Raw genomic sequence first — 17,725 nt, 5'->3', positions numbered from 1 at the left:
GAAGGATTGAATGAATTTAATGGGAAAAATTTCAACGACTCAAATCATCCGATTCATTTGCAATTTTTTTTGGAATTAAAAAAAATTAAAAATGGTTATCATTAAAAGTATTTTACAACAGTTTAAATAATAAGTAAAAAAAAAAAAAAAAAAAAATTCTCTCGTGATTTATTATCGTCTTTCTAAAACTTAAAATTAATTTTTATATATATATAAGTTATGAGAAAATTTTTAAGTGTAATATTCGCTGAGATTTTTTCATTAAGATATATATATATAGTTTAATTTTGTTTCTTTAATGTTAATTTCTTTAATTTAATTTTCAGATAAATTTTTTCAATTTAATAAATTCTCATTTTTTATTAGACTGTACATATTATTATAATTTCAAATTATGAACGAGAATTTTTTTTTATTAACAAAAAAATTTTTTTTTTTAATTCGTAAAAATTGAAATTCTACAGTTATGAAAATCAATAAATTATTGATTATCATTTAAAATTGAGAGGAATGCAATTATGTTTACTTCATCTTAAAATTTTTAAAATGAATCTCTTTTGACCTTAAATGTTAACCTGCATTAGATAAAATTTTGCTTTCACCGGTTGAAAATTGAGTAATAAGTTAATGTTGTCCTTACATTTTATGAGCATTTACATATACAATTTTATTATTATAAATAAATTATTTGTAAAATATATATATTTGTTTTGTCTTGTTGTTAAATAGAAGTTTCTTTTGTTAGTAAAAAATTGTTTTTTTTCAAACGAGATAATGTAATATTTCAAACGTGTTAATCATGCATAATAAGCAACTGTGATAATTGTTAATTTTTTTTGTTTTTATTTATCCTATTAATTGAAAATTAAATGTTTATGTTAACATACAAAATGTATAGTCTTTTTGTAAATGTGATGATGCTATTGATATTATGTGTTTTTTGCTTTTTCTTTCCTATTTAAAAAAAAATTTATTTCTTTTGTTATCCTTGTCAAAATTGTAAAATTATTTATTAATATTTTTAGTGCAATATTGAAACAGAAAAAAAAGAAAAAAATTTAGAAATGGCGGCATGTAAAACTTTGAATGACCAAAATTTTTTTTTGTTTAAAATGTCGAGGTTGTTTTGTAGTTTTAAAAAAGAATTAATAAATTTTTTTTATAATGTTACCGACTGTTATGATTTGCTTATTGACAAAATGTCATTTGACTTTAAAAATCAACCTATTACAATTTAAAAACACTAAAATAAAAAAAATTTTTTGTTTTTACATATTAAACAATAATGAAAACCGAAAATGACAAAAAATTTAAAAATACAAATGTATGATAATATGATAACATTATATTGATTCTTCTTTAAAATCTAAAAATTTTATTTTACTTATAATTTATTAATGTTTTTTATTTTATTAAAAATAAAACTCATTTATTTCACATCAGTATAATTTAGGTTGTGAAAAAAAAACTTAAAATTTTATTTAATAAATTTTAATTTAAGTATTTTTTTTTTGTTTTTGTTAAAATTTATTCTTATTATTAATTTTAAAGTAATCGTTAATATATTGTAAAAATTGTCTTCCAATTTACTTTGTTTTGTTTTTGTTTTTAGCTTGTAAATTGTAAGTTATCATTATTGTAAAATATTATACAATCTTTAGGCATTTAAATGTATTTTATGCTTAACCAATAAAAAATAAAATTTCAATTTTTTTGTTTGTGCTAAAAATTTGACATTTATTTTTTTATTAAAAATTATCCTTTCATCTCTTAAATTTATGAGCATAAAACAAAATATTAAAAACACTTACACAATGTCATTAAGTATCTTCATTTTTTTCAGGTTTAGTTTAGTTAAGGCAAACATTTTATAGAAAATAGATTTTTAAAATTGCAAAATTTTATTTAGTGGAATGAGTAGCAAAATGTAAAACGGTATAAAGTTGTTTTCTCATTGTTAAATATTTAAAAATATACTTTAGGAGAAAACTATAGTATTTATAAAAGTATTTTTTTGAAATTTATAAAATTATAGTAAAGACTAAAACGTACATTATTGTATAATTTAAAGTGTTTTTGTTATTAATGGCTGAATAAAAAAATTTCATTTGTGAAAGTAAAATGGTAGGTTCTTACCTTCAGAAAAAATTCCAAATAAATGATTTATGTAGTCTTATCGAATCCAGATATTTGACCACAAAGTTTTTTGCACGATAATAACCGAATAAATTCATTTTTTTTTATATTTTAGTATTAAATGATTAGATATAAAGCCGACTTTGTTTTAAGTAAGGTTTAGCGTTGAGAAATACAATCAACTATTTTTAGCGCGAAACGTAAAGTTCTCATTTAAATGTAGTTTTTGTTTGGTGAGATTAAAAATTATTTTTCGCGTTCAAATAATAAATTTTTTTAAAAAATTTGAAATTTTTAAAGTTTCCATCGTTGCTGTGATTATAACAGTTATTTTTTTAAAAAAAATTAATCAAGCACTTTTATTTTAAAAAATACCGTTGAGCGAAACCGTTAAATTGTTTCAAAATTTAAATTGAATTTTGTTCTTTATATTAAATGTTCGAATCATAAATATCACAAATTTTGCCGCATGTCGGTTTGAGTTTTGTTTATTAATTAAAGAAAAATTGCAAAATGTAATAATTTTGTTTTTTTTTTTATTTGTAAGTTTTATAGCTTAAAATTTACAAAAAAAAAAGAAATTAATTAAAATGTGAACTTAAAAATAATACAGCGAAAAATTTTTCTGATCCAATGTTTCTTAACTTCCGCCTAAATTGTTGTTATTAAAACAGGTAATAATGTGTATTCGACAAAAATTAAACGCTTTTATTATTTTATATTAAACGTTTAAAAAATTTATTTTAATATTATTATTATTATACGCATGCATTGTGTATATTTGATTTTAAATGATAAATTTTAGGTTAGTAAAGTATTGCATTTTAATGCAAAATTTAGTTTTATCGTTGGGTTTACTTAGCATGAAATTTTTTAGGTTAAAAGCTCCCATATATTATTTTTTAATTTATTAGAAATGAATTATTTTAGATAAAAAATTTAAAATGTCTACCGACTGGGACATTGATTCTTATAAAACTGATTATGAAAATATTGAACATTGGGAACTCAAGAAAAAATTTATGCTTGCTCATAAAGATAAATTTTCAGAAGATGAATTAGTTAGCTTAGCTCAGGTTTTTGCTAATATTGAATTCTTGGGCTGCAGGTAATTTAACATTAAAAATTTGTGTTATAAAATTTAAAAATTATTGTTAATCACTTTTATAATATTATTTTAAAATAATTTTTTTTTAGATACCCTGATAAAACTATGATTAGGGTGGCCGAATTGGCCAAAGGTGTTGTTGAAGAATTTCGAGAGCAAAGAAAACATACTTTAAAAAGAACTTTAATCGGGTCTGAAGAGGCTGCTTCTGCTAAGATTAAAGGTAATTTTTTGTTTAAGCTATTCAATGGTACCATAAATTATTATTTGAGATGGTATTGATTATTATTTTTAGGGCAAAATTTTTTAAAAAACCAAGAAGAAAATGATTCGAATAAAGGTAAATATTCTTCTTATCATACGAGTACAAAATCTAAAGATGTTGAAGAAATTACAATTGGTGATTCTACGGATGAACCTACCAGTTCTCATGTGAGTAAAAGGTAAATGCATTGATTAATAATGCTTAGGTTAAATAGTTTAAGAAAAACAAATTTTAAAAATAATTTTCAGACCAAAATATGGAGGAGTTAAAACTTTTAAGATAGAAAAAAAATGCAATAGTTCTTCAACAAGTGAATTACCTTTAGGAAATTTTGTTTTATTTCTCGATGCAGATAGTCACCCGATAAGTGAAATACAAAGAAGTGCCATAATAAATAGGGTTACCCCAAAGTAAGTAATGTTTTGTAAAAGTTTTTAAAAATAATTATGAAATAATCATGCAATTTATTGTTTAATTACAAAAATTTGCTTAAATACAGATGGTGTTTTGATGTTGGACCAGAAAATTCAAAAATTTGTAAAATATATTTTAATAATACATTTATAGCATCAGGTAAAGGTAAAACGACTAAATTAAGTAAAGAAAATGCTGCAATATCTGCCATATCAAAACTAAGAGAAAATTATTTTGCTGTTAAGGTTGGTAATGATTTTGATTGTCATTATGCCAAAAAGAGGTTTTACGATTTATGTAAAAATATTTTATTCTCACAATTACATGTGTTAATTAAAATTTTCAGGTCAAATATAAATTTTTTTCTGATAAAATAGTGAGTTCATCTGATTTAAATGCAGTTGCAAATGAAGAAATTAAGGAAGATAACATTGGAAGAAAATTAATGAAACTTATGGGATGGGAAGGTGGGGGTTTAGGCAGTAAAGGTCAGGGTATTCAAAAACCAGTGACTTCTAATTCTATAACAATTCAAAGAGGAGGTTTGGGACTTTTTAAAAGTGATGAAACTAATTTTGAAGTTTTTAAAGGAAAAATAAAAGAACATGTTAAAAATTGGTTGCAAGAAGATACCAATCAAGACTTGGTATTTTCTAATGAATTTACATTAGACGAAAGAAAAATAATTCATGAGTTAGTATGTTTTACATATTTTCTTAACTCTCTTTTAATTCTCCAAAATAATATATAAAATGTACATTTTCAGAATAGCAAAACAGTTCTCTTTAAAATCAAAGAGCTACGGAAAAGACCGAAATCGGAATTTAGTTGTTTTCAAAAAAACTAAACCTTTGGAAATTGTTGAAACATTAAAAAAATTAGGAGGAAGTTCAGACAAATATGAATTAATGTATCCTACAAAAAAGGGTTGAGTTTTTGCAAGAAATAGTAATAATAATAATAATTTATACCTTATTTAATTTTTATAAATTTCCTGCGGGTTCGGATCTTGTCATTTTTCAAACAATGATTAAGAACTATTTAACTAACGACAGATAAATTTTTGTGAGCAATAATTAAAGTCTTATGAATGATTTTTATTTGAAACGACTGTACAAAAAATAAAATAAAACAATTTTTTTTTATTTTAAATATTTTTTACCATAATTTTATAATATCATATTCATGATTAATTATTTTAAAATTTATTTAATTACAATCAGAAGTAAACAAAATATTCTGTAAGTAATAATAATAAATAAACTATTTTTTATTGAATTAAAGTTAAAGTAAGTGGATTTTTTTTTTTTTTTGAGTAGTACTTTTACAAGGCAAACAAAGGAAATTATGATCTTTTTATTATAGAAATTGTAATACACTGTCGAACTTGTATCAGTTACTACGATTTAATTACTATTTTTTTTTTTTTAATTTCAGTTTCCAAATATCAAATTAGATTTCAAATCTTATTTTTTTTTTTTTAGTTTCTGTTATCACATTCTGAATACTTACCCCCGCATTCTTGAAGATTTTGAATTTTCATTTTATTTCTTTCTATATTTGTAATTATTGCGGTTGAAGCTGTGCTGAATTCTTGATTTGTGGATCTTAGAAATTTGTCTAAAAGTTTCCTTCCCACCTGAAAATAAAAGTTTTTTTTGGTTTATGTATCTGCGTTGGATGCATAATATCTTAATTAACAATAAATAATGTATAAATAATAATATTAGTTATTACAGTTTCTGCAATATTTTCCAAAACAGCTTTGCAATTTATTTCCCATGTTATCGATTGCAGTAATCTAAGGGCCATTAAATGTAATTCTTGAGGTTGAGTGTCATCTACCAATGTTTTAGCAATACCAATTAGTAATTGGTTTTGTCCCTGCAGGTATATTACTCCAACACTGTTAATACTTATATTGTACAAAGTCATAAAAATAAGCCTGAAAAATTAACAATAAATTAAATTAAAAATTAAAAATTTTTTTAACAATTCACATTTAAAATTTTTACCTTTTTAAACAATTTCCAGAAGGCACTGGTATAAATTGTAAGATTTTAACAAAATGTCTAACTAAATTTTTTCCTTGTTCATCGACAATAAGGAAAAGTCTTCCTTCTGAAGTAGCTGCAATATTAGTGACAATACCTACCAGTGACATGACAAATTGGCTTTCATCTGAGTTTTGATTAGGAATCTCTTGCCTATAAGTATCCATAAATGATGTGAGGGTTCCAACAACAATTAAAAAGAAATCTCCTATTTTATTCTAAAAATTAATTTATATATATTGCAAGTTAAGTTAATTTAAATATATGGAAAAAAATTAATTTTTACATACTCCGGCTGTCAAGGTTTCAACAATTTCAGGTGATCTTGAAGCCTTCCAAAGTAAATGACCTAAAATAGCACCCAATGATGCACAAAATGCACTTTGCTGCTGTAGTTGATTATGAAGACCTGATATTTGAGTTTGAAGTCTACCCAAATGTTCCTGCTGTAAGCCCCATTCTTCCCTCAGAGCATTATATTTTAATTTCACTTCTTCTAATTCTTCTTTTAATGTAGGCATTTCTCACTAACAGAAAATTTAAATGACTCGGAATGATTTAAATAATATATTTATAAATTGTCATTGCTCTTGATATTATTAAAGTTTCAGATCTTTTTTTTTATTACTTAGAAAATCCTCAATCCTAAATAGATGTATATATGTTTGTAAAAAAAATTTAAGCATTCTATATAAAAAATGCACAAATTTCCAGCATATTTAAAAAAGTAATATGCAATCAATTATTTTTAATACAATTTAAACTAACTTAAATATTTTTAAGTTAAAGTTTTTTTATCCAAATTTTTTTTGCAATTATTTCTTGTGATTCTTAATTTTTTTTTTTTTTTTTTTTTTTTTTTTTTAAGTGAATTGTTTTTAATGCCTGATGTTTTTTTTGAAAAAATTTCCCTACAATAATAATAATGATAATTTTTTTTTAAATTTAAAAGTGAATAATTCCAGAATTTCATGATTGATTTTTTTAAATGCTTTGTTTTGTATAAATACTGATTTTGTACTGTTTGAGGTGTTTGTTAAGATTTATTAATATTGTTATGTATAAATAAATCTTAATACTACTTTTGAAAAAATGTATCCAATTATATGAAAATAATATTTATAGAAAACTATTTGAAAACATTATTACTTTTAAAAATACATTACGAAAATTATTTTTAGAATTAAATCATTTATCTGAAATCATAAGTTGTTTATATTGTAAGTAACTCTTGATATAAACAATTTCAATTTTGCATTTAGGTTAGTAAGTGAAACTGTATCGTACAAGGTAATAGCAGGTTTTATTTTTTTAAATTTGATATTTTTAAAAGTAATTAGTTGGGAAAAAACGCTAAAAGATAAATTTAAAACAGTTGTATGCATAAATAATATATTTAAATTAGAGAAAGGTTTAAAATTATTTGAATTGGGTTATATTCAGTTGCCATTTTCTTTTTTGCCTCAAATTATTATATTACAAAACAATATACGTTAGGGCCCCAGAATAGTAGGTCCTCAAAAAAAGAGCACGTGTACCTACGGTAAATATTATGAGTGTACAAAATATTAAACAATTGTTTTCCGAGCGAGTTAAATTATCAACAAAAATTATTGAGGAAGATGAACCAGTTTTTGTAAATGAAAATAATGACGTTAATAATAAGCCGACATTTCTTAGTTTAAAAGAATCTGACGTTGGAATAACGGAATATTTAACCGATTGCAAAGGTTTTGATGCAGTTATTAAACAACGTTATTCCGATTTTCACGTTCATGAAATTGATACCGATGAAAATATTGTATATTTGACAAATACAGATATTCCTAAAGTTAAAGAAAAGATAATTAATTTAGATGTCATTCCAGACGAAACATGGGATAAATTAGATAAAGTATTTAATAAACAATTAGAATCACTTGTAATAGATGTCACAGATTATAGTAAAGAAAAACGAAAAAATATTCATCAAGCTATTAAATCAAAGTATGGTTTACTACTTAAAAGTAATACAATCACTGCAGACAATAAAAAAAATTTGGTAGTTTCTTTAGGAAAAGACCCGAAAACATCTCCATGGTTTTTAGAATTGGGTGCCTATTTACATTTTGTTCTGTTTAAACAAAATCTCGATACTTCTCAAGCTATTAATATTTTAGCCAAATATTTAAAAACCAAACCTTCTAATTTAACATATGCAGGAAATAAAGATAAAAGAGCAGTAACTTCACAATGGGTTAGTATGTGGCATTTAGATGCCAACAGATTGAAAGGTTTAAATAATAAGTTAGGAAATATTTCAGTTGGAAATTTCAAATATACAAATTCACCATTGAAGTTAGGCAATTTGAAGGGAAATTTTTTCGAAATAGCACTGAGAAATGTTAAAGAAAACAATGATTTAATAGAAAAGGCTTTAAATACAATTAAGGAAAATGGATTTATCAATTATTTTGGATTACAAAGATTTGGTAATTCAATTGAAATACCAACATATGAAATAGGTAAAGCATTAGTTAAGGCAGATTTTAAAACAGCTGTGGAATTAATATTAAAACCTAGAAATTGTAAAGTTACTGACGATTTAAAAGAGGCAAGGAAAATTTGGTGGGAAACAAGGGATGCTAAAAAAGCTTATCAAACGATTAAGTCTAAAGATAAAACAATTGAAGGGAAATTATTATTAGGCTTAGCTAAACATGGTAAAAATGCATATGTTAATGCTCTTGATTCAATTCCAAGAAATATTAGGCTTTTATATTTACATTCGTTTCAAAGTTTTTTATGGAACAAAGTAATTTCGAAAAGAATTAATAAATTTGGTCAAAATGTATTAGAAGGTGATTTGGTACTGATAGATAATAATCAAGAAATTAATGAAAGCTCAGAATCAAATACAGATGAAAATGTGTCAGCTTCTAAAACTTCTGTTAAATTTCTTTTAAAAGATGAAATTCAAAAATATCAAATAACTGATATTGTTTATCCATTGCCAGGTTACAATGTCTCATACCCTAATAATATTATCAAAGTTTGGTATGAAGAGCTTTTGAAAGAGTATGAACTGACATCGGAAAATTTTAATCAAGTAGTAAAAAAATATGCTATGTCAGGTGCATACAGGCACATTGTAAAATCAATTAAAAATCTCACATGGAATACTTGTTACTACTCTGAGCCAGAGCAAGATTTAATTTTATCAGATGTTGATAAACTTAATAATAAATTATTAACGACAAGTGAAAATTCTGAAGGAAATTTTAAAGCAATCATATTAAGATTTTCATTGGATTCATCGACTTATGCTACAATGGCCCTAAGAGAAATTTTAAAAATTGATACATCAAATTCTCATCAAGCAAGCCTTAATTCATATTCCAATAATAAAAGAATATTAGAAAGTACTGAAGATAAAACTGAGAAAAAAATTAAATTTTCAGAAAACTAAATATTAAGTAATATTCGATTACTTATTAATTGATTTTATTTACATTATTTGTGTAAGAGATTTTTGATAAATAATTGAAAATTATTTATTATTTAAAAAGTATTTAAATTATCAAATTAATAAATACTGCAAAGAAAAGTTAAAGAAAATCTTAATGCTTAAAAAATTTCTTACAAAAACTTTTTTTAAGTTAAACTTTGAGGAAATTTGTTTTGAAATTGTAAATTTTTGGTTTTTATCAACTTTAATTTGTAATAAAATTGTACATTTATTTATTTATTTTTTTTTTTGATTTTAAACACCTGACTTAACATGTGAATAAGATTGTATCTTGTCTGAATAATGATCTTCGAAAAGTTTAAAACATAAATTCATGTTATTTACAATGTTTTCAATTTTCCATTCTTTTTTAAGTAATGCATCACTAATACCGAAAAAACCATATTTTACACATTTCAGAGCAGTGCAAGTTGCTAAACTCCTTAAACTGATTCCTAAATTATGTATAGTATTCATTAAACTACTTTCATTTTCATTGATGCAATAAACCTCAATGGTAAACTCAGGAGGATTGAATTCAACTAACTTATAACTATAAAAAATCGGTGTAAGAATTTCTTTGGGTCTTAAAAGACCAGCCACTAGAGAATCATAAAGTTCTTGGCTTTGAGTATTAGAGTAATATTCTTCTATTAATCTTTTTTGACTGGCTGCCTGATAAGAAGCTAGTGTTTTATGAACAAGACTTTCACTGATATGTGAATATTTGGCTTTAGCTATAACTGTAGCATCAATATGAAAATTTGTTGTGGCTTGCCCAAGTAATCCATCGATTTTGTAGCATTTTAAAAAATTTAAATTTTTAAGAACTTTACTCAAAGTTTTTCCTCTATTGATACCTAAAACTATAAATAGAAACTTTTACTAGAATCAATCGAAATAAAAAAAAATAAGTTTAAAATTCAATCGTAAGTAGTATTTAAAAAAAGGATTATATTACAAATATAAATTAATACTGATATTTTTATTACCCAATACACCAGATGTATTTTTTCCTAAAGGAGATGGAAAACTTATAGAAATGTCCTCAGGTTGATATCTAGGACCAACACACAAAATATTATCAGCAAAACTATCTCTGACTTTGACCAAAGCTTGTTGATTATCTTGTTGATTATTTTGAATTAAGTCTATATACTTGTTGACAGGTCTAGTTTCTAAACTATTTAATTCTGAAAAAATTAATTTAAATTATAAAAAAAAAATTATAAAAGTTCAAAAATTTATGTAAAATTAAAAAAAGATTTTACCTGAACAAAGTTTAGATTGAATTTTGTGCTTAACATAAGAACATGATGTTCCTGCAGATTTATAAACATTGATTATTCCATTTAGAGATTTCCAAGCAGTTTCCGCCTGACTCATTTTATTTAATTAAAATATTAATTAATTATTTGAAGCACTAATAATTAATAGACAGTTATCGTTACTAATAAAACTGATATAATTAATTTTATAAATATTTGTAGTACTTAATAGTTATTCTTTTTACATAATATAACTTATACGATGTATAAAGCTTTAAATGTAACTACAAACATAATCATAATATACAAAATCTAAATTTTAAAAAAATTTTAAACTTAACTTTGGAGGTGTAACTGATTGATAAAGTAAGGTAAGAAGTAAAATACAAAGTAAATTATCGTGGCTTTAGACTAACCTTTAATATCCTTGACTTATGCGTTATTTTTAAGCAGTATCAAAATGGCAGCCGCGTCGCTAATACCGAATTCTATCGAAATCCCTTTACGGGATACCGATGAAGTAAGTTTGATGTTATTCTTTTTAAAATGTTAAACCGCAGTATGGTTTAAAACCTAATAATTTTCAAATAATCTCATTTCTGACGTCATTTTTTAGATACTTTAATTATGCTTTTTTCTTTGAGTAAAAAGCAAAGTTTGTGTTTTAAGTTTTAGTAAATGTTTGTTTAATTTTTCATATGATACATTTAATATTATATTGTTATTTGCTCCTAACCTAAAATAAAAAATTATTTACAAATTATTATTAATATGAAAATACTTTAATTAGTATTTAATTTTTTATTTAATAAATGTAGAATTCAATCTAGTACTGTATTTGTAAAAGGTTTTTTTTGTTATGATATTATTTTTTACTTATCAGGTAATAGAGTTGTACTTAGATCAATTGCCAGATGGAGAAGAAGTGCTTGGAATTTTGCGTCAAGAACATACAGTTCTCAGTATTTGGGTTAATTTGGCAGTAAGTAGTTTTAAAATATTTACAAATAATTTTTTTAAAGATAATTTCATACTTTGCATTAAAATTTTCAGTTGGAATATTACAAACAGGGTAAAATTGAAGAATTTATTAAAATCCTTGATGCATCCAGAACTGATGCCAATATTGATTATAGAGATTTTGAAAAAGACCAAATGCGAGCACTGGATATGTTGGCAGCTTACTATGTTCAACAAGCAAATAAAGAAAAAAACAAAGATAAAAAAAGAGATCTCTTTACAAAAGCTACCTTACTTTACACAACAGCTGACAAAATTATTATGTATGATCAAAATCACTTACTTGGTAGAGCTTATTTCTGCTTACTGGAAGGTGATAAAATGGAACAAGCAGATGCTCAATTTAATTTTGTTTTAAATCAATCACCAAACAATATTCCATCACAAATTGGAAAAGCTTGCATTGCTTTTAATAAAAAAGACTATAGAGGGTCTCTTGCTTTTTATAAAAAAGCTCTAAGAACTAATCCTAATTGTCCTGCTGCTGTTAGATTGGGTATGGGACATTGTTTTGTCAAGCTTGGGAATTTAGAAAAAGCCAGATTGGCTTTTGAAAGAGCTTTACAACTTGATCCACAGTGTGTCGGAGCCTTAGTTGGTTTAGCAATTTTAAAACTTAACATTCAAGAACCTGAAGATATTAGAGCAGGAGTACAAATGCTGTCCAAAGCATACACAATTGATATGTCTAATCCTATGGTTCTTAATCATTTAGCTAATCATTTTTTTTTTAAAAAAGACTATAATAAAGTACAACATTTGGCATTGCATGCTTTTCACAATACCGAAAATGAAGCAATGAGAGCAGAAAGTTGTTATCAATTGGCAAGGGCATTTCATGTTCAAGCTGATTATGACCAAGCCTTTCAGTATTACTATCAGGCAACTCAATTTGCTCCAAGTGCTTTTGTTCTTCCACATTACGGACTTGGTCAAATGTACATATATAGAGGAGATTCTGAAAATGCTGCACAGTGCTTTGAAAAAGTTCTCAAGGCTCAACCGGGAAATTATGAAACTATGAAAATTTTGGGATCTTTATACGCCAATTCCACTAGTCAGTCAAAGAGGGAAATTGCTAAAAATCATTTAAAAAAAGTTACTGAGCAGTTTCCGGAAGATGTTGAAGCTTGGATAGAGTTGGCTCAAATTTTGGAGCAATCAGATGTACAAGGTGCGCTTTCAGCGTACGGCATGGCAATTAAAATTTTAAGAGATAAAGTTCAGGTAGAATTACCCCCAGAAATTTTAAATAATGTCGGAGCTCTTCATTACCGGTAAATTTATTTACTTTTATAATTGTATGATGAAGAATTTATTGATATAATTACAAAACGTAAGTTAACTTTTAGGTTAAACAATTTGGAAGAAGCAAAAAAAAATTTTGAAGATTCTTTAGCAAGAGCAAAAACAGAATCAGAAATCGATCCGCAATATTATAATTCTATTTCTGTGACTACTACTTACAATTTAGCAAGGCTAAATGAATCTCTTTGCCAATATGATCGTGCCGAAAAATTGTACAAAGATATTCTTCGAGAGCATCCAAATTATGTCGATTGTACGTAAATGAAAAAAAAAAAAAAAAAATTTTTATTTTTTTTATTTGAATTTCAGAAAAATAATATTTTTTTTAGGCTACCTTAGATTGGGCTGTATGGCTCGAGATAAAGGTCAAATAAGTGAAGCATCCGATTGGTTTAAAGATGCGTTGCAAATAAACAACGATCATCCGGATGCTTGGTCTCTTTTGGGAAATCTTCATCTTGCTCAAATGGAATGGGGACCAGGACAAAAAAAATTCGAAAGAATTTTAAAAAATTCATCAACTTCAAGTGATGCGTACTCTCTAATTGCACTTGGTAATGTTTGGCTTCAAACGTTACATCAGCCAACAAGAGACAAAGAAAGGGAAAAACGACATCAGGAAAGAGCTTTAGCTATGTACAAGCAAGTGTTAAGAAACGATCCACGAAATATTTGGGCTGCTAATGGAATAGGAGCAGTTTTAGCTCACAAAGGAGCTATTAATGAGGCGAGAGATGTTTTCGCTCAGGTCAGAGAAGCTACTGCCGATTTTTGCGACGTATGGCTTAACATAGCTCATATTTACGTTGAACAAAAACAATACATTAGTGCAATACAAATGGTAAAAAAAAAAAAAAAGCTTTAAATAATTCTCATTAACAAATTGTTACAAAAATAAGCCAAATTTTTAATATGTATTTTATAGTATGAAAATTGCCTAAGGAAATTTTATAAATATCCTCACGTTGAAGTTTTACAATACTTGGCTAGAGCATACTTTAAAGCTGGAAAATTAAAAGAAGCAAAAATGACATTGTTGAAAGCTAGGCGTGTTGCTCCTCAAGATACTGTTCTGCTTTATAATATAGCTTTAGTCCTTCAAAGACTAGCCATGTTTATTTTAAAAGATGTAAAGTCCACTCTAACTACTGTTCTTCAAGCCGTGCACGAATTAGGTTTATCTCATAAGTAAGATTACAATTTGAAATCTTAAAAGAAATTTAATTTGCGTTTACGTATGAACGAGTTTTAAAATTGAATTTTATAATTTAATAAATTTCAAAATTTATTTAGATATTTTCAATACTTGGCTGTTTACGGAGACCGAATGAAATATGATTTGGCTTTAGCAGCTATGGAAGCAAGGCAATGCCAAGATTTACTTTCTCAAGCTCAGTATCATGTTGCAAGAGCACGAAGAGTTGATGAAGAGGAAAAACAATTGCGTAAAAAGCAAGAAGAAGAACGAGAAGCTTTCAGAGTCAGACAAATGGAAGAACAAAAAAAATTAGAGGAAAGACGTCGTCAAGAAGCCGAGCAAATGTTAATAAAGAGACAAGAGTATAAGGAAAAAACTAAAAACGCAATTCTTTTTACTGAACTTCCAAATGAGATGAAACCGAAGAGCAGGGGTAAAGGGAAAAAGGATTATATTACAGATTCAGGTGAGTTATTCAGTTCATTGTTTTGTATAAAAAAAAAAAAATGTTTCGAAAAATTTTTCATTACTAATTATTGCGTATTGATAGACGGATCTGATGCTGAAAACGAAAAACCAAAAGAGCCGAAAGAAAGAAAACGATCGGAAAAAAGGAAAGAAGGAAGAAAAGGTGGAACGAAAAGAAGAAAAGAGAAGAAAGAAGGAGGCGATAGTGATTCGGGTAGTGATAAACCAAAAAGAACATCAAGGGGAACCAAAGAACCTAAAAAGAGAAGAAAAAAAGTTGACGATGGTTTAAGTGCGAAACAAAAAATGAAAATAGTATCTAAAGCTACAATTTCGACGAGTGAATCGGACAGCGATACTGGAAAATTAAAAATAGCTAGCGGGTACGCCATTTTTTTTTTTTTTTTTTTTTGGATTAAAACGAAATCCCATTTGGCCATTTTTGTAAATTATTTATTCAATATTTTTTCCAGAAACGAAAGCGGAAGTGGAAGCGATAAGGCTCCTCCTAAAAAGCAACGTAGAATTCGTTCCAGCGGTTCAAGATCTCTTTCTCGATCCAAATCTAAAAGTGTTTCTCCTTCAAAACTTGATGACAAAGAAGAAACCAGGAGTAGAAAATCTCGTAGTCGCAGTCGAAGCGGAAGTCGTAGCCGAAGCCGGAGTCAAAGCCGCAGCCAAAGTCGTAGTCGCAGCCGCAGTCGTAGCGGAAGTGGAAGTCGAAGTAGAAGCGGGAGTCGTAGTCGTAGTCATAGCCCTAGTCGTAGTCGAAGCGGAAGTCGAAGCAGAAGCGGAAGCCGAAGTCCCAGTCGCAGTCGCAGTCGAAGTCACAGTAGGAGTCGCAGCCGAAGTCGTAGTGGGAGCCGTAGTAGTTCGGCCTCGGGATCCGGAAGAAAATCGGGAGCCTCGAGTAGATCGGGCTCTCGTTCTCGATCTCCATCCAGAGAAAGGGCTCGATCTCATAGTTCAGCAAGAAGTCGGTCTCGATCTGGTTCTCGAGCACATTCTGCAAAAACACAGTGAGTCACTCATTAATATGACGCTTTTCCAAGTTTTAAAATTTTTAAATATTATTAAATAATTATTATAATTATATTATAAAATAAAAAACTTAATTAATTATTTATGTATTTTACAGTTCAAGAAGTGGGAGTCCCTCATCCGTCAGAGGAAGTAAAAGCCGATCAAGATCCCATTCGAGAGGTTCATCAAAATCCAGGCAATCTTCTCGCTCTAGATCTCTATCGAAATCTCGATCGAAATCTCGATCGAGATCTCGATCGGTGTCTAAATCTTCGGTTACTTCTAATAAAAGTAAATCGTGATCTCCCCATAGATCAACAAAATGTAAAAGCGATTGAATTAATTATATTCGTCGTGGTTTTACGCACAAAAAAATTTTAGAAAACGTGACGACGATATAGAAAATTTAATTAAATTCGATAAATTTAACTTTTTATACTCACGATTTCGAGTATTGAAATATTTAAATGTTATTAAAAAAAAAAAATAATATTAATTTTGTAAATAATTGAATTATAAAAATGGGTATAAATATAAATAATTGTAACATTAAATTTGATATTTGTTTTAAAAATGGAATTATTATTATTATTATTATTATTATTATTATTATTATTATTATTATTATTTCAATTATTTTGATTATAAAAAAAATTGTTTTAATTATATTAAAAGACTTGTAATAATTTTATGTAATAATGACTTTTTATTTCTTAAATAATGTAAACCTCACTTATTAATTTATATGTAAAAATTAAAATATAAAGATTTTTTTTAAAAAAATTATTATTATTATTATTTTTTTTTTTCCCGTTAAACGATATTGAAAATTAACCGACAATATTGAAATAATTAGCAGACGAATTTTTTTAAAGTCACTTTTTTTAAAATTTTTTATTAAGAATTAATTAAGTCACGCAATGAAAATAACAAAAGGAAATATTTTGAAAAAAAAAAAAAAAAGGAAAGAAACAAACGGGGGAAAAAATTTTAAATTATTATTATTATTATTATTAAATATTAACCTTTAAACAAACAAAACAATTGTTTGTTATTAACCACGACTGTAGTATATATTTTAAAAATTATCGGTTAAAGAAAATTGCGCAATCGCTTTTTAAAAAAATAAAAAAAAAATTTTCTTTTAGTTTAAAAACAGTTTTCCATTGTATGTGACGGTGTAAGTTTAAAATAAAAATACGTTAAAATTGTTTAAAAAAAAAAGGAAACGGAAATGTAATAATTTAATAATTATGAATGAGATTTATTTCGTCAGATGAAAAGTTCGATAATAATTTTTCTTACTTAAAATTTAATAATTTTTTTCCGTTAAAAAGAAAATTTTTTTTAAAATAAATTTAATTACTTTAAAATTTTTTTTTTTTTTTGGCAGTTTATTAATGAAAAAAAAAATTAAATACAAAAAAAAGAAAAGAATTGATTTAAAATTATGCTCCGCCTAAATTAAAAAAAAAAAAAAAAATTTCAACCCCTTTTTCGCCCAACTAAAAAACATAATAATAATAATAAACCCTTTCTATTAAAATATTTGCTTTTTAACAGAAGAAAAACTTTTTTAAACTATATTTTATACTTTAAGTTAATAAATTTATGAATTTTTTTTTTTTAAAAGGAAAAATTTTCTAGAATTTTCTACCTACTAAATCTCTGTAGGTTGTACCTTTAAGGAGGAAAGTATTAATTACGTCATCGCATTTCGTTGAGAAAAGTGTTTGAAGTTGTCTGCATATTTTTTTTAATTTTAAATGATGGAAAATATTTTTCCGGAAAATTTTAATTTTTCATTAAAAAAAAAAAAAAAATTTTAATTTCCAAATTTGGGGATTAATTCATAAAAACAATTTGGAATTAATGTGGAATTAATTTTTATCAAATAAACTATTGTTTATCTTTTAGATTTTGAAATTTTTATTAATTTAAAATTGCGGTTATTTTTATTATTATTATTATTACCG

At 25.7% G+C, this 17,725-nt stretch overlaps 6 protein-coding genes across 6 annotated transcripts in view; 4 read left to right on the top strand and 2 right to left on the bottom strand.

Moving 5' to 3' along the window:
• Positions 1–105, top strand: part of Phum_PHUM434950 (UDP-N-acteylglucosamine pyrophosphorylase, putative) — a gene marked incomplete at both ends in the record, with an annotated part of 1,540 nt that extends 1,435 nt beyond the window's left edge. The window contains one exon of the mRNA XM_002429448.1: positions 5–105. Coding sequence (XP_002429493.1) covers positions 5–105 — 101 coding nt within the window. The remainder of the gene's footprint in view (positions 1–4) is intronic.
• Positions 106–3,080: 2,975 nt separating this feature from the next.
• Phum_PHUM434940 (uncharacterized protein) lies at positions 3,081–4,855 on the top strand (the record flags this gene model as incomplete). The annotated part of the gene is made up of 7 exons (XM_002429447.1): positions 3,081–3,244; positions 3,334–3,467; positions 3,540–3,687; positions 3,758–3,919; positions 4,009–4,168; positions 4,270–4,616; positions 4,690–4,855. The coding sequence occupies 7 exons, from the start codon at positions 3,081–3,083 to the stop codon at positions 4,853–4,855; spliced, it is 1,281 nt and encodes a 426-aa protein (XP_002429492.1).
• Positions 4,856–5,403: 548 nt separating this feature from the next.
• On the bottom strand, positions 5,404–6,498 carry Phum_PHUM434930 (Heat shock factor 2-binding protein, putative; the record flags this gene model as incomplete). Its single annotated transcript, XM_002429446.1, has 4 exons — positions 5,404–5,562; positions 5,661–5,868; positions 5,939–6,195; positions 6,268–6,498. The coding sequence occupies 4 exons, from the start codon at positions 6,496–6,498 to the stop codon at positions 5,404–5,406; spliced, it is 855 nt and encodes a 284-aa protein (XP_002429491.1).
• Positions 6,499–7,529: 1,031 nt separating this feature from the next.
• On the top strand, positions 7,530–9,425 carry Phum_PHUM434920 (tRNA pseudouridine synthase D, putative; the record flags this gene model as incomplete). Its single annotated transcript, XM_002429445.1, has 2 exons — positions 7,530–8,817; positions 8,878–9,425. 2 exons carry the CDS (start codon positions 7,530–7,532, stop codon positions 9,423–9,425), a joined length of 1,836 nt encoding a protein of 611 aa, XP_002429490.1.
• Positions 9,426–9,719: 294 nt separating this feature from the next.
• Positions 9,720–10,850, bottom strand: Phum_PHUM434910 (uncharacterized protein; the record flags this gene model as incomplete). The annotated part of the gene is made up of 3 exons (XM_002429444.1): positions 9,720–10,330; positions 10,457–10,657; positions 10,736–10,850. The coding sequence occupies 3 exons, from the start codon at positions 10,848–10,850 to the stop codon at positions 9,720–9,722; spliced, it is 927 nt and encodes a 308-aa protein (XP_002429489.1).
• Positions 10,851–11,192: 342 nt separating this feature from the next.
• Positions 11,193–16,130, top strand: Phum_PHUM434900 (tpr repeat nuclear phosphoprotein, putative; the record flags this gene model as incomplete). The annotated part of the gene is made up of 11 exons (XM_002429443.1): positions 11,193–11,252; positions 11,616–11,714; positions 11,786–13,029; positions 13,105–13,313; positions 13,390–13,901; positions 13,986–14,248; positions 14,354–14,724; positions 14,809–15,109; positions 15,200–15,408; positions 15,620–15,745; positions 15,871–16,130. The coding sequence occupies 11 exons, from the start codon at positions 11,193–11,195 to the stop codon at positions 16,128–16,130; spliced, it is 3,654 nt and encodes a 1,217-aa protein (XP_002429488.1).
• Between the last annotated feature and the right edge of the window lie 1,595 nt (positions 16,131–17,725).

This window comes from Pediculus humanus, genomic scaffold (assembly GCF_000006295.1).
Source record: "Pediculus humanus corporis 1103172108204 genomic scaffold, whole genome shotgun sequence".
Taxonomy (NCBI): Eukaryota; Metazoa; Arthropoda; class Insecta; order Psocodea; family Pediculidae; genus Pediculus; species Pediculus humanus.
Note: the sequence above shows the minus strand (reverse complement) of the source record. Positions and strands in the feature narration are given on the sequence as shown.